Source organism: Bicyclus anynana, chromosome Z (assembly GCF_947172395.1).
Source record: "Bicyclus anynana chromosome Z, ilBicAnyn1.1, whole genome shotgun sequence".
In the NCBI taxonomy this organism is placed as follows: domain Eukaryota; kingdom Metazoa; phylum Arthropoda; class Insecta; order Lepidoptera; family Nymphalidae; genus Bicyclus; species Bicyclus anynana.
In genome coordinates this window covers 9,449,705-9,467,474 of record NC_069110.1, presented here as the reverse complement: position 1 = coordinate 9,467,474, position 17,770 = coordinate 9,449,705, and the positions used below count along the sequence as shown (strand labels likewise).

The 17,770-nt window shown below is 35.5% G+C and overlaps 1 protein-coding gene across 1 annotated transcript in view; it reads right to left on the bottom strand.

Annotated features, from left to right (window-relative positions):
• Window positions 1-17,770, bottom strand: part of LOC112048096 (proton-coupled amino acid transporter-like protein pathetic) — a 45,224-nt gene that overhangs the window by 10,468 nt on the left and 16,986 nt on the right. Inside the window, exons 2-3 of the mRNA XM_024085479.2 lie at window positions 3,586-3,633; window positions 2,290-2,375 (exon numbers count right to left, since the gene is read on the bottom strand). Of these exons, the coding sequence (XP_023941247.1) occupies window positions 2,290-2,375; window positions 3,586-3,594 (95 nt within the window). The 5' untranslated portion in view covers window positions 3,595-3,633. The remainder of the gene's footprint in view (window positions 1-2,289; window positions 2,376-3,585; window positions 3,634-17,770) is intronic.

The window sequence follows — 17,770 nt, the reverse complement described above, 5'->3', positions numbered from 1 at the left end:
TTCGCATGAGAGTTAAAAAAACGATGCGCTTAAACTCAGCGTTGGCGGGCGTAGCAAGTATGAATTGAAAATGCTACGCGGTTCGATTAAAAAGCGTCGTATTTTAAAAACGCTGTCTGTGAACATACATTTGTTCTATTTGAACGCTTTTTTAACGTCTTTTAAAAAAAAATCTTGTGCGAATGGGGGCTTTTTATATGCGTATGTGTGTTCAGTAATTACGAGTTTGTTTTATCAAATCTGTAGTGTTTATCTAATATTGAAGGTTATTGCACCGTTAAAATGGTTAATACTGGTTTGAACCAATGAGGTGTTATTTGAAAAACTAGATTTCTTATCTACGTCAGCCCACATTACAGCAGTTAAATATTTTATTAAGTTTAGAAAATACTAATTATAATTATGTGATCACTGTTGCACGAATCATATTTCAATATAGACTTGATATAATGGGATGATGACTAGGTTTGAATATATTGATTTCTATGATACATTAGGGTAAATAATGTGAATGTTAACTAATTTATACATAAAAAGCAAAGATTGTCTGCATATTTGCATAATAAATATGATTATAAATTTTGCTTTAACTCTAAGGATCTCTATGGATGGCTAGACTTTACTCAAGAAATCCTGGCCAATAAGACTATCAAATCGCTTTATTTTTAACCCTCGACGTAAAAAGAAGGGTGTTATAAGTTTGACGTGTCTATCTGTCTGTCTGTCAGTCTGTCTGTGGCACCATAGCTACCGAACGGATGAAGCGATTTCAATTTAGTTTTTTTTTTCGTATTAAAGTGACTTATGTGCAAGTGTTCTTAGACATGTTTGATGAAAATCGGTTGAGCCGATTAAAAGTTGCGGGATCTATATACATGTTTTTTTATATATTTGAAGGTTTCCTCGTCAGTTTTAATGTGCTAATAGGTAAAATAGGTTAACATTTTACGTTCGATACAAATGAGGCCATACATAAACGTGAAGCCAATAAAAACTTATATGAGCCATATTTGTAACTTCTTGTTACAATATTTATTCTGAACTCATATAGGTATTATAAGAAGGCTCAGTGTTACATAAAGCGGTTACGATCTGCATCCTATCCAAATTCGTTCCGAAATCGTCCTATAACTATTTGTATGGAAGCATATGGACTGGATCCGATTTTCGTCGTCCGATTTCTCTTATTCATTCATTTTGACAACCTCTCTGGCGCAGTTGATATGGTTCTCAACTGAGAGGTCCTGGGTTCGATACCAAGCTGGGAGTCAGTTTAGGATTTTAATTGGCTCAGTTTTTAGTCATCGGCCGCGGCCAGTTACCATAACAGCAAAGACGTCATCATCTTCAATATCAACCCATATTCGGCTCACTGCGGAGCTCGGGTCTCCTCTCAGAATGAGAGGGGTTAGGCCAATAGTCCACCATGCCCAATGCGGATTGACAGACTTCACATACGCAGAGAATTAAGAAAATTATCTGATGTGCAGGTTTCCTCACGATGTTTTCCTTCACCGTATGGGACACGTGATATTTAATTTCTTAAAATGCACACAACTGAAAAGTTGCATGCCCGGACCGGATTCGAGCCTACGCCCTCCGGAATCGGAGGCAGAGGTCATATCCACTGGGCTATCGCGTCTAGCAAAGACGTATTATCTAGTAATTTAATTCACCCGTGAGAATACCTCGAATGTGCTTTTTTTTAAAATCGGATATATCCGAGTAGCTCGACAGCGAGGCAGATACCAAAAAGTTGTCCCCTCATTAGCTTAGATTGGGAATTCATATTAGTAGGTTAGCAATGCAATAGAAAAAGATTATTCACGTATTGGCGCGTGCATTGCTTCTGTAATTTGATTAACTGTATCCGATACTAAGCGATATGCATCCGGGTCGTAAAGTCTCGACTCTCGACTCGAGGTAACATTTAACTGCAAATCATTAAATTGACAAGAATGTCTGTTGTTTTAACTGATTCATTTGTAAAGTTGTTTGTGTTGCATTTTACAATAGCTACTGATTTTCACTGGGCTATTACGGTTCATTAAATTATTTAAGTAATATGTATTTAAATTTTTCACGCGAACTTCACATAAATTTCTGAGATTACTTCTACGTCACTTATAGTGCTACTTTTAACGAAGGTCAACAATATTTTTAGTTAATTATACTTTAAACACATTAGCTCATAAACATTCAGTTGGCTGCGATAAACGGATTAAAAATACATGCATAATTTTTATAAATGACGTAAATTAAGTACATAAGTATTATAAAGGTACTCACTTGGTACTGACAATCTTTTCCTTCTTTTCATCTGGAGGTAGGAAAGATTCCAACTCTTGAGGCGGTGGTAGCCCGCTGTTTGATTCCTATAAACAAAATTAAACAAATTATGTAACCATTTTATAATTTATTCTACCGCGTGAGTGTTATTTATATTCATCTATACCTACTAATATTATAAATGCAAAATAAGTCTGTCTATCTGTCTGTCTGTTACGTTTTCACGGCTCAAGATGAACCGACCAACCGATCAAGATCAATTTTGGTATAATGGTACCTAAATGGGACCTTGGATCAAAACTTATGCTACTTTTTGTCCTTAAACAAATAGAAGGGCGTGAAATAGGGGTTGAAAGTTTGTATGAAAAGTTACAGTTATAAGAATTTGTACTTAAACGTTACGGTGAGTTTCATATTTAAAATAAGTCGACTTTAAATGACTTTTTAATTTGATATGTATCTGTAGCGGAATTCAAAAAATAGGTAATCTATATATATTTAAAAATGAATCCATATATCCCTTGGTCACGCCATCACGCGTGAAAGGCTGGACTGATTTCACTATTTCTTTTGATTTGTTTGTTATTGTCAGGAGAAGGTTCTTATGACAGAAAAAAATAAAAATAATTAGAGGGTAGAGGTAGTTGAAAGTTTACACCGAGTTTCACGCGGAAAAAGTTGCGGGTGTCCGCTATTAATTTTATAAACTAAGATTTGAATATTAAAAATGAGTTCAATAATAATTAATAAAGTATTGATTAAAAAAATATTTTTAATATTAATTAGGTATTTCGAATTGTCGTAATTTGACAATTAGTTTTAAAAAGGTACTACTAGCCTGCGACTTCGACCGCGTGGAATTTAGTTTTTCACAAATCCCTCGGGAACCATGGATTTTTTCGGGATAAAAAGTAGTCTATGTGTTAATCCAGAGTAAAATCTATTTCCATTTCAAATTTCAGCCTTAGTAGTAGCGGTGTTAAAGAGTAACAAACATCCAAACAAACATACATCCAAACATTCATACAAACTTTCGCGTTTCTAATATTAGATTAAATAACAAAGCAAATTTTCACCGCACATAAAATAGTCATCGACAAACTTTAATTAAGTGGAAAATAGCAATAACAAATTAATATAACATGTACAATGTATATTTAATACAAAAAAACCCAACACGGATTTGACAGAATGACTAAACAATAAACAATATGAATTTATAATTCAATATTAGTCTTCCGAAAAAAGTAAAGTAGCCATTTATTTAAGTATACGTTATTTTATTAGTGCACTTACGTAAACCATCTTTGATGTTCCTCGTTCAAGTTAGGTTCAAACGATAATCTGTAACAATAGAAAATAAATTTATTCTATTACTGTTATTTAATTTAAATAACGGTTCAAAGCGGGCTAATGAAGCGATCCCATTTTTACATATCTACCTAGTTAATAATATATTTTATAAAGTGCTTAGAGCCGTGATAGCCCAGTGGATATGACCTCTGTCCTCTCTCCCAGTGAAGGAAAAACATCGTAAGGAAACCGGCATATCAGAGAATTTTCTTAATTTTTGCGTGTGTGAAGTCAGCCAATCCGCATTAGGCCAGCGTGGGGGACTATTGGCCTAACCCCTCTCATTTTGAGATAATATGGGTTGATAATGATGATGATGAAAGTGCTTATAATACACAAATATTATCGGAAACTAATCTATTAGCGCGAAAATCTATGGCAATCAGATCTTCGAGTTAAGACCATAAAGTAGCGACTTTCAAAGGCTTCTCTGTTAATTTTTTTTTCGGGTTAATGTGTGAGAAATCAAGTCCTGAGAACTGGGTGTCGCCAGACATTTTTAGTGACAACCCTTCGTAAACCACCGTTAAAGATTAAGGGTGATCGGTGAAGGGTTGTCACAAGTTAAATGTCTCTGAGTATAAAAAAACGTAGCACGGAGGGGAACCTCCACACGCAGGTGGCTCTGTAGTTCTGTGAATCACCCCTTATTATTTGTCGACCTCGACCCTGTCTATAAAGTACTCGTAAATATCACACATCGACCTATCGTTGAATAAACTATCAGGTGATTATTTACATCATTTACTGCGTCCTTAACGGTAAACGACGACGTACATATATTAGGAATGTATCCTATATAAAATTGGCGTTTAGTCGTACTGGCCCACTTTGATCTCAAATAGCTCCTCTTTCCAGCCATACCCGTTAGCAGAAAATAGGCTAAATTGAGACATAATCGTATTAAAAGTTTCAAAAATAATCACCACATAGTCTAGATAATATTAATTGATTATCCTATCAAATCAAAATTGATGTGTTCAAAAATACCTAATTAAACTTGTCGAATTAATGTGTGTGACAAACGTGATTGTAATTCATCAAGTCAATAACACAACGTCATTATCAGCTTTATTTTAACGGCCCATTTCAGGGTCAGTTCTCCCTCCTTATAGAGGATATGGAGCCAAGACCGACCATGGACCATTAGGATACATGCTGTTCCAATTCAAATTCAAAATTCATTTATTTCAAATTAGGCTAACTTTACAAGCACTTTTGAAAAGTCAGGTTTATGTCATAATTCAATTAAATGTAATGGTGGTAATAATACTTAAAACTAAAGTTACGAGGGTTCCAAACGTGCTTTGGTCCGAGAAGAGCTCTTAATAGGCTGTTAATGTTAACTTTAAACGCTTAACACTTTAAAAATCACTATTAGATATTCTTAATTTCTTATGAATATCTAATAGTGATTAAAAAATTAAATAGCACGTGTCTCAAACGGTGAAGAAAAACATCGTGAGGACACGTGCATACCAAAGAATTTTCTTAATTCTGTGCGTGTGTGAAGTCTGTCAATCCGCACTGGGCTAGCGCCAGCGTGGTGGACTATTGGCCTAACCCCTCTGATTCTGAAGAAGACTCGAAGCTCAGCAGTGAGCCGAATATGGGTTGATAATGAATGAATGAATGAATTAGATATTAATGATGATGACGCAAACCGAGGGCTTAACGTGATCAACAAGATAGGGATGTAACTTCTCAACTCCAGAACTGACCCTTAGGATACATGGTGTTCCAATAAATAAAATATCAATAATTGACCACTCAGTAAAACGTTAAGGCTGTTCTTTAAAAAAAAATAAAGGTACACGTCGAATTGATAACTTTCCGTTTTTCGTCGCTTGAAAAGTCTAGTCTCTAACGTATCTCTGCTAGAGCCGGTTTAAACACGGTAGATAGCAACAAGTAACAATGTCTACCTATTTTTTCAAGAAACCTGCATTGTAATAATAAGTATTCTAAGAATGGTCTTGTAGTACGTACTCCTAGGAATCATTTATAGAAGATTTCATAAACTATTTATGAATGCATTAAAATGTTCATATTTGTTATAGGATTTATTTTTCGTTTTCTGTTGCATAATTTATCAGACTCAGAACAAATCTGCATAGATATTTAGATTGAGGAGGACAAGTCAAAGTCAATTAAAATATACAATCTATGCAATTGCAAGTTCTAGAGTCAACATCTCCTGAGGATGTTCCGGTTTCGGGGTGAAATGTACGTAGAGAGTATTTTGTCGGACCTGGGTGACGTCGACGCATGGGCTCGTCGCTTTTCGCGGATGGTAGCGATGATAAGATGATAGAAAATAAATAAATTATTAAATATTCCCATGGTGTAGTAAAAGAAACGAAGCGGACGAAGTGACAGGCAATAATAATTTTAATGAAGAACAAAATAGTCAGAATCTGATCGACTAGTAGAGTCAGACGGTATGCAAACTGGCGTTACAAAAGTGCTTGTAAACTTCAGCATATTTGAGTTTTGTGGGTATTTTGTTCCACGATCTAATGATCATCATCATCATCATCATATCAGCCGATGGACGTCCACTGCAGGACATAGGCCTTTTGTAGGGACTTCCAAACATCACGATACTGAGCCATCTGCATCCAGCGAATCCCTGCGACTCGCTTGATGTCGTCAGTCCACCTGGTGGGGGGTCGGCCAACACTGCGCTTACTAGTGCGGGGTCGCCATTCCAGCACTTTGGGACCCCAACGTCCATCGGCTCTTCGAATCTAATGATATCAAGATTTTTATTTACGTTTCCGTTTTAATTGATGGTTGCCAACATTTATGTTGCCAAGGTACCTAAAACTTTTATCAATATCTTATAACATTATTGTATTGTTTATCGAATTAATCCGTTCGTATCTCAACAGTGAGCTATCGGCTTAAACCAAACAATCCGTAATTGAGGCCTTTTGACGGCCTTAATATTTTATTGTTGATTCAAATTTGAAGCGACAGACATGACCTCTGCAATCCCACTAATCCCAATACATAAGGTTTGCGATACTTTCATGGCAATGAACTTATTTTCTCAGGAATCCTCGTCTTTTATTTGACGGAATATCAATGTAGATTTTCACCAAATGTGTCAAACCCTACACTAATGGTACATAAATTGTGATCTTTGACAGGGGCGTAGGTACCGCCGTATCAGCCGTATCAATGACTAGCTGACGCCGCGCGGTTTCACCCGCGTGGTTCCCGTTCCCGTAGGAATACGGGGATAATATAGCCTATAGCCTTCCTCGATAAATGGGCTATCTAACACTGAAAGAATGTTTCTAATCGGACCAGTAGTTCCTGAGATTAGCGCATTCAATCAAACAAACAAACAAACAAACTCTTCAGCTTTATAATATTAGTATACATACGAGGCCCTCGGAACACAGGGGCCCCTTAAGTGTGAAAGCAAAAATTATTAAAATTCAATCCATAACCTCTCTTAAGCTGGAGCTTTTCGGAGAAAAAAAACATGAAAAACTGCTAAAGAGATTTTCGGGATTTGCCGCACATCTATTGGGCCCCCAACTAATTTTGATATAGGGCCTCCAAGGCAAGCTACGCCACTGATCTTTGACAATGTTTTTAGAAGGGTTGTCGCGAAGCTAAGTTAATGATGAGTTTGGTTGGCGATTGGGGACATGATGTCTCATAACGTCTCATAACGTCCCGTATACGAACCTGTGCCATCTAAATAGGACCACAGACCGATAAATATTCAGCCATATTAAAATAAGTTATGGCTCTTAGATCTTAGTACATATTATGTAAAGGCACACTGACTGATACTAAGAAAAATAAATGCAATATGATATTTCATGCAGGTAGGTCTTTTATTACAGGTATGTTGATAAGTGGCCAAGGTTTTTGTAATCGGAGCCATCAATCGTGTGAAAAAATGTGAATAATTTGCTACGCTCTATTCCATACCAGTATTGACGATAGTCTCGCTATAATATATATTGGTGTTATATAGTTAAAAATATTGTATTAATAATAAGTTTAATGTTTTTCAAAACATATCTGACCATTTAAAAAAAATACATTTGACTTCAAACCATTGAAGTTCCCACGAAACTAAAAAGGGAAAAAAAATATAATACTTTTACCACTTTGAAGTCGGTGCCAAGTCTGGTGTTATTGAAAAAAAGAATGTCTGAGAAACAAAAATCTTTATGATAGGTACGCCTTGAATTGATCACTGTCTTGGCATCTCCTTCAAAGTGATCAATAGGTAGAAAATATTATAATGTTTTTTTCCCTTTTTACTTATTTGGGTACATTAATGTTTTAAAGTAGGTTATATTAAATAGTAGATTGTTATACAAGGGGTTAAAAAGACCCATTATATACGAGGTTTTTTAGGGCCCGAGACGTAAGGCGAGGGCCGCCTAATTAGAAACCGAGTTTATGGGTTTAGCCCCACGTGTTACACTCTGCTTTTTACTACGATTGCGAGAAAATAAAATAGTTTAGTACAATGTTCAATGATTTATTTTAATTGAAAATTAAATGTACAAAGTCTACAATTTTGGATATAAAGGGAGATGCTTTTACCCGGCAACATAATTTCCGACTACTGTGAAGTTGAATAATGAATATGTGAGGTAAATGTGGGAGATAATAGTTTAAAAAACTCCTTTCGTAAGTGAATCCATTCGTTGTTGTTTTCTCCACTTATTAAATTTTTCGTAGGTATCGTAGGTATATCTCTCTAGATAAAGACAACTTATTGTGTCTTTATCTAGTGAGATATAATATATATATAATATAATATATATAATATATGAGATATAGTGACATATAATTATTGTTGAAACATATGTATGTTACTGTCACAAATTTACAATGAATTTCTGAAAAAAATCAAGTGTGTATTATTCACGCCAATTGTTTTAAATTCTCGCTTTTTAATTTTATTTTTTTCACATGAGAAAAAGGCAAAGGTATTACTTATACCTATATTTTTTAAGACTTCATTCGTAAGACGTCATTAATAACGATACTAATTTATACGGATTTGCGTATATATCATATTAATTTAGACAACGTGAACCTAATTAAGTTCACAGAACTAAAAAACGGAGTCGCTGGTATTGATTTTTACATTGAAAGTGGCACAATAGCCTTATCATGGTTGAGGGGTATATCGACACTGCTTAACTTGGAAACTCTATTTTAGTTATAAGTATACTATCTGACGTCGCGAGGTTTTACCCGCGTGGTTCCCGTTCCCGTCGGAATACGGAGATATTAAATCGGCTATGTAACACTGAAAGAATTTTTCAAATCGACCAGTATTTCCTGAGATTAGCGCGTTCAATCAAACAAACAAACTCTTCAGCTTTATAATATTAGTATAGCAAACGCCGAGGTGTTATTAGTAGGCCTTATTTATATTAATATATATTTAATTCAAAGACACAATTATCTTTAATCTTTCAATTAATTACATAAAATATATACAGACGTAAGTGACAAGTATTTATAAAGCTTTAGTTATTAAAGCTAAAAAGTACTTGTTTTACCTTAATATTTTTTCAAGAAATACCCCTCATTGTTATATATTTTATTTATATAAATATAGCGCTTATCTAGAGGATAAGTTATATAAAAATGGAAAAATATATAATAAATTTCGGAAACGATACATCACGATCCTGAGTCTCCTGCATCCAGCGAATCGCTGCGACTCGCTTGATTTCGTCAGTTTGCCTGGAGGGGGGTCCACTAAAATGTCTGTTTGTCTATAGGACTGTCACTGAATGCATTTACTAGAAATAATGTTTGACGCAATGCAGTCAACGCAAAATTCTAACCTAAATAGCATAACTTTAACAGTTGCCATTCTAATCAAGTTGTATTGTTTCGTTTCTATTTCGTTTTGAATTCGCAACAGTGTGCTAAAAGCGTTAAGATTCGCGATCTGTTCATGTTTCAGATGAAAATTTGGTTTTCAAATGAATTTTGCAGAGACCTTCCACGTGTATTTGTGTAAACATTCAGATATTCTGATCTGATTTAGGTGGATAGGATAGAGTCCAAGGACGACAGACATCTACTAATTTGTAATTCAAAACAACACTTCGCGATTTAAATTTTAAACCGCCCGTCCTTACCTACAATGTAAACAGAATCAGTCAACTTCAGTCGTGTATTAGATTTTCAATGTCTTTGAATGTCGTAATCATCAGAAAAACAACATAAATTCTAAGAAAATTCCAGAATTTCAATCGTACAAGTATAAAAAGTAACTTCTTGATTTTTTAGTATCGACTACGGTGAAGGATAATGATTTCAGCAGTCTATGTATGTATATATGTATGTTCCACCGAAGCGCATAAATTATTGAACCGCTCCCTACTGCCCAAACGGCTGGACGGATTTTGACATTGAATTTGTCAGAAATGTGGTAGTTACTGGGTTATATAAATTTTCAAAATTGCGCCCGTAAATGAAAAAAAAGGTGACGGATGGGTATGTTTTTTTTAGCTAATCCTAACAATATATATATATCAAATGAAATGTCGTTGTAAAGACTATTTCATAAATGTATATAATAATATTTTTTACGTGGTCGGGTTATAGTTTTTATTACGTAGTCGGGTTATAGTTTTTAAACATTTTTTTTCTACGAGATATCATGCTAAATCAATCATGTCTCCGATCGCCAAACTCTTAGCTTCTAGGTACGGTAGACAATTACGGAGTCTGAAAAATGGTTGCTTTTGGAATAAAGGTGTTCCCACCAGGTGGACTGACGACAAGCGAGTCGCAGGGATTCGCTGGATGCAGGCGGCTCAGGGTTGTAATATTTAGAAGTCTCTAGAAAAGGCCCATGTCCTGCAGTGGACATCCATCGGCTGATATGATGAAGATGATGATGTAAGGCGTATACTTTTACACTTTAAATTCGTAAAGTAGTTACTAAAGTAAATTTATTGTATTTTCTTCAGGATATTAATAGAAAACATGTTCCCAGTAGCTAGACCATCTGATTTGTGGACAGTATTAAATACAATTTATAATACCTTATTTCTTTCATCGTTCGTGTTTCTCAAGACGCGTAATCATCGTTAAAAAATAGTTGGGTTTTTTAGGTATTACAGTAATTTTATCGATAAAAAAAATAATTAAATAATCTTGAAATATATCTTTGTTATAGCGCACGTATTGTTACTACGTATTACATACTAGTATACATATTATTACTTAACAGCTTATTAAATTATTTAATTTATTATCAATTAATGAATGAACAAAGTTACCTGCGTATAAGTCAATGGTCTTATAGCAAAAAGCTTCGACCAACATCTTAAGAAGCTTTCGCTTAACTGTTGGATCAAGAGTCGGATTCTTGAGACGGCGCGTATTGTGAGGAGATTCCTCCCTCTGGAGCCCTGACCACCAGCTGTTTGGGCACTCAAATGTCCCGCACAGGGAGGGTTTATTTTTTTATAAATTTTTAATAGTGTTTTGTAATATATTTATTATATTAACATTGTTAAAAATTAGAAAAAAATAAATAAATGAGAGAGAAAAATAATTAAACTCTGTTATATATAGCTTTTCCTATGTTCTGAGGTTATCTCCGACCGAAGTATTACCTACTTAGGTCGATGCTTATAAATGTAGTTGCATACATACATGTGTGAGTGCAACCTGTAAAACAAATAGGTAAATTAACGTGTATTTCCTTTAACCACTTACTTCAGTAAATATAGGCACTTCTATGTAAGTTGCATAATTAATGAATCATTTAAATATTATGTGTGAATTTCAAGTGCCACGTTAATGCGTTTGATGAACTTCTGTATTTAGTGGTGTGTGGCGACGTGTATGGTAGTGGTAGAGTAGGAGTAGGGTAGAAGTATCGTAGGGGTATGGTAGAGGGAGGGGTATGAGCCGTGATAGCCCAGTGGATATGAACTCTGCCTCCGATTCCGGAGGCATCCGGTCCGGAGCATGCACCTCCAACTTTTCAGTTGTGTGCATTTTAAGAAATTAAATATCACGCGTCTCAATCGGTGAAGGAAAACATCGTGAGGAAACCTGCATACCAGAGAATTATCTTAATTCTCTGCGTGTGTGAAGTCTGCCAATCCGCATTGGGCCAGCGTGGTGGACTATTGGCCTAACCCCTCTCATTCTGAGAGGAGACTCGAGCTCAGCAGTGAGCCGAATATGGGTTGATGACGACGATGGTAGAGGTAGGGCAGTGGTAGAGTAGAGGTAGGGTAGAGTAGGAGTAGGGTTTTTTTATTAATTACAAGTTAGCCGTTGACTACAATCTTTTTTTTTTTTTTTTTTATTCTTTACAAGTTAGCCCTTGACTACAATCTCACCTGATGGTAAGTGATGATGCAGTCTAAGATGGAAGCGGGCTAACTTGTTAGGAGGAGGATGAAAATCCACACCCCTTTCGGTTTCTACACGGCATCGTACCGGAACGCTAAATCGCTTGGCGGTACGTCTTTGCCGGTAGGGTGGTAACTAGCCACGGCCGAAGCCTCCCACCAGCCAGACCTAGACAAATTAAGAAAATCTCAATCGGCCCAGCCGGGGATCGATCCCAGGACCTCCGTTTTATAAATCAACCGCGCATACCACTGCGGCCGTCAAAAGGGTAGAAGTATCGTAGTGTAAGGATACTTTTTCCATCCATAGTTCCCGCGGGATGTGTAAACAACTGAAACTCACGCGTACGAAGTCCATACCGTCGGCTAGTACAAAATAATTTCTTACGAAGTGCGTAGATAAGGTACAACAAAAAAAATACAGATATTTTTTTAATAATAACACTAAGTCAGTTAGCAATATTGTAATTATAAATATTGATTACTCGTATTTATAACATACGAAAACCGTAACGTAAAATGAATGAGACCAATGACCGAGTGTGAAAACAGTAAGTCGTATTTCATAATATATGCTGACTGTACGTACTACAAATACCATTGCGACGAAGCAATACGTACGTAATAAGTAAATAGTATTATCTCACTTATATGTTTACTGTGTAATACTAATGCGTAGCGGTCTTCGGACAGAAGGTCTATTCCGTGACTAATGATTGCCGACAAACTTTACTTTTATAATACTTTTCCTAGTTTATACATGAACTAGCTAACGCCGCGTGGTTCCCGTTCCCGTAGGAATATGGGGATAATATTTTTTTTTTTATTCTTTACAAGTTAGCCCTTGACTACAATATCACCTGATGGTAAGTGATGATGCAGTCTAAGATGGAAGCGGGCTAACTTGTTAGGAGGACGATGAAAATCCACACCCCTTTCGGTTATATATAGCCTATAGCCTTCCTCGATAAATGGGCTATCTAATACTGAAAGAATTTTTCAAATCGGACCAGTAGTTCCTGAGATTAATTCAATCAAATAAACAAACTCTTCAGCTTTATAATATTAGTACAGATTTGTGTGTTCGGATAAGTGTTAAATCACGCAAATTCGTGAAACGGTTTTAGCTATAGGTTTAGTTTTACAAATTATATTAGAATTATGAATGCGAAAGTTTGTATATTCTTTTCTCAATCAAGTAGAGCTAATGGATGGAGTTTGTTGGAATTTGACACAGAGATAGTACAACCTGGATTACAAACATACTACTTTTTACAGCTTTATTAAAAAAATTGTATTAGACAAAAATAGACACCAACTCCAAAATAACTTTCAATTGAGTCCAAAAAATCCTTTTGGCTGAGCATAGACAAAAATAATATGTCAATCAGTTAACTACAGCTAGTGTGGATTAACTTGTCACCTGGCTCGAATAATGTTTGTACTGTGTTTGCTAACCAAGTGAATGCGTACGAGTTATAGTATATATTTTACTCGTACTACCGGATACGCCACGATTACACCCGCATATTTACGGGTCTATGGGAATACGGGAATAAAATATTGCCTACGTTTTTCCTTCTCACATCAGCTATCTACCAGTGAAAGTTTTGTTAAAATCAGTTCAGCCGTTTTAGAAATTAGCAGTAAAGAACACATAGGAAAATCTGTATTCAATTTATTCCGTTAGACGCTATAGTTGAATTACGTTCGGGTCGGCAACCTTAAATAAGATTGGACAGTTATAATATGTTTTTCACAACCAGTATAGGATAGGTTCTTTTTTTTGTAAATCTTCGAAAAGTGTCGCAACTTTCTTTTGAAATAGTAGCTTTTTGCTAACACTTTCAAATGACCCATGTATAAAATGAGCAAACAAATTTTACGGTCCAACGCTTTTATATTTACGTGAAAATAAATTATATTATACAAAAAGTAAGTTTTTATATATCATGTAAAAAGGTCCACTGGCATGTTACGAGTATTTCGGTTACAATGGTGACCGTTTCACCCGCGTGGTACCCGTTCCCGTAGGAATATGGGGATAATATAGAGCCTATAGCCTTCCTCGATAAATGGGCTATCTAACACTGAATGAATTTTTCTAATAGTAGTTCCCGTAGTTCCTGACATTCATTCAATCAAACAAACTCTTCAGCTTTATAATATTAGTATAGATATCACAGACAATGTTAATTGAAACAGTAGCCCATAGTCTAAATCAGATTCGGCTAAAGGTAGACCCGTATTAACGGATGTTACTAAACTCTGGAGCGTGTACATGAGTAGGTACGTGAGCTCCTTATTGTATGAATAAACATCATTAACAACGCATATTCGGCTCACTGAGCACGAGTCTTCTCTCACAACGAGAGATGTTTGGCCTTAGTCCACCACGCTGATTTGACTAGCGTGGTGGACTAAGGCCAAACATTGCGCGCCGGACGTGGACTGCCAGACTTCACGCACTTCTCTGGTATGCAGGTTTCCTCACGATGTTTTTCCTTCACCGTTTGAGACATGTGATATTTAATTTCTTAAAATGCACTTAACTGCGAAGGCGGAAGTGCATTCCCCTGACAGGATTCGAACCTACGTCTTTCGAATTGAAGACCGAGGTCATATCCACTGGGCTATCACGTCACTCATAAAACAAATAATCATATCGTATGAACTCAAGTTGCTTAAACTTAGCTCGAGATTAAGAAAAGTCTTTTTTTTATTCTTTACATGTTAAAGCATGTTAGCCCTTGACTACAATCTCACCTGATGGTAAGTGATGATGCAATCTCAGATGGAAGCGGTCTAGCTTGATAGGAGTATGAAAATTGAAATCCCTTTCGGTTTCTATACGGCATCGTACCGGAACGCTAAATCGCTTGGCGGTACGTCTTTTGCAGGGTGGTAACTAGCCACGGCCAAAGCCTCCCACCAGCCAGACCTGGACCAATTAAGAAAACCTCAATCAGCCCAGTCAGGGAACCCAGGACCTCCGTCTTGTAAATCCACCGCGAATACCACTGCGCCACGGAGGCCGTCTACTCATTCATACGAGTATTAACAATTATCGTGTCACGGTGTTAAGGTGTTCAAACCAAACTCCTCCGAAGCGGCTTGACTGATTTTTATAAAAAAAAATGTACTTATATTCGGTACCTCTGAAAATAGAGCGAGAACAATTTTTCTATCTACTACGCTCCATTTTTAAATCATGATTTTAGAAGTTTACTATGAAATAATTTGGTAGCAAACAACGTTTGATAAAATAGTAGATTTAAAAAAAAGTATGAAGGTATGTTCTAGATGTCTCGACCCGGATTCGCACGGGTGGCAATGGTATTGATATGTATATAGATACCTTCCTAGAAAGACTCTCTATTAGTGAAAACTTCAAACATAATCCGGTGAACGGACTACTTATATATTTTTTTTGCGGTTTTAAAGCGGTCGGACTCATCACCGAGGGGTGGCGGTTCGATCCCCGCCCCGTTGGACTATTGTCGTACCCACTCATAACAGTCTTTCCGAGTAGTTGGAGGAGAATGGGAATATTGGTCATATTTAAAGAAAGATATGGCAAATATTCTTTAAAAAAATACTATATAATAAAATACTATATATGATATATTATTTTTAACGTTCTTTCGGACACGGTCAAAAATCTTTTAAAAGTTATAATTACGAAGAAATTGAAGGAATACTTTTTGGGACAGCCTGTGTAGCTTCGCAGCAGTGGTACGAAGACTCGCACAATAATTAGCCTACCCGCTAATGACTGTTTATTTTTTTCTTTTTGTTTGTTATTTTTTTTTTAATAACGGATAAGTAATAATAAAGTGCACAGTAAATCCAACTGTAGTTTGTGTTGCATCATGGCTTAATTTAAATGTGTATTTTGTAGAATAATAAATAAATAAAAATAAATAATTATGTATAATATAATATAATATATTATATAATATATCGAAGAAGCATATTATTATCTACTGTGAAATATATTATATCGATAATGTTGTTACAGGGATTTCCGTTACATAATACAGTATGATAATAAAAAAATCCAATAAGAAATAAAACCAACTTCAAAAACATACCGATTTAACTAAAAATCAAAAAATAACATCATATTATATTACATTACCATTATCATATTACCTACTGATCAGTTTGAAGGCGGTGCTAAATTTAATTAAAAAAGCCGTTTCTGAAAGAACTACATGTTTAAAAATTTAGTAACAATAAATGACACTCGCATTACAATGGTAAAAGAATCATCATCATCATAATTGTCAACTCATATTCGGCTCTCCGTTGAGCACGAGTCACCTCTCAGCATGAAAAGGGTCAGGCTTTAGTCCTCCACGCTGGCCCAATACGGATTGGCAGACTTCACACACGTATTTCAGCTCCTCACCTCACGATGTTTTTCATTCACCGTTTCAGACAATTGATATTTAAAATTATAATTGAAAAGTTGGAGGTAAAATTGATAATCAGCTGATGGTAAGTGATGATGCTATCTAAGATGGAAGCGGGATAATAATTAGGAGTAGGATGAAAATCCAAACTCCTTGTCCAGGTGCATGTTCCGGATAGAATTAGATTCATTATTATTAATATAAATTAGAAATAAGTATGAGTAATAGTAGAATATCAAATAAAGGGAATTTAAGTAACGATGAAAATAAATCTTATTTACAATTAAATGTAGTTTACATATAGAATAAATACATTGTAATGCATTTCCGATAAGTTGTAAATGTTTAAACACTAGTCACACTGCTATTAACTGTTTCTTTGATGTTTATACAACAATTTTATAATAGTTACAGTTTTCATAGGCAAAAGCACAACGCAATTGTGACTATTCCATAAACAATTATTCTTGTTTGTGGAATAAATACATTTGTGTTAAGTCGATGAAATGCGGTGACCTATATTTTTATATGAATTATTTTGAAAAGACACGTGTAAATCTATTTTAGCCTCTGTCAAAAAGCGTCGTTACTAAGCGTCATTACATTAATCATTTGCTCGACTTTGATTCGGGTCGGTCTTGTGGCATCTTTCACTCACTTCTATGACCGGTTTCATATTTCCTTTATGCTAGCCACTCATCATCCGATAAGCCCATATGCCTGTAGCGCTAACGGCTTGACGTCCGATAAATTTGATCGTGTGTTGGTCGCGATCGGCATGACGTCATGCACATTGCGACCAACACACGATCAGTTTTATCGGCTGTCAAGCCGCTAGCGCTGCAGGCATGTGAGATTACTTGATCGTCAGTGGCTGACTTTATATACATTTATCTTCGTCCACACATTTCGACCATCTTTTTTGATTTCTTTTCCTTCTTTTCCACGACTTTCGTAGTACGTACCTAACGTACCTCAGTACGTAACACAACATGCGTGTTTATTATGTAGGTAGTAGCCCGCGGTTTCACCCGTGTAGGTGATTTTAAACTACGTTTGAAGAATGAGTTATAAAGCCAAGACTGAATTTATTAGGTCAAAATATATACTCCCCATATACCAAACAACATCAATTCGGACGAATTCTACGACGCCTGAGTCTTTAGATATAGTTAACATTTAGTATATTTCCTTTTTTATTTTTATAATATTATGTAGTTAATTTAATAGCTGTAGGTAGTTAATATATAATAGCAGTTTAAATTTATTGTAAAATTATGATAAAATTTCTATATTTACTCTAATATTGTTTGGTTAAAATTTTAAGTC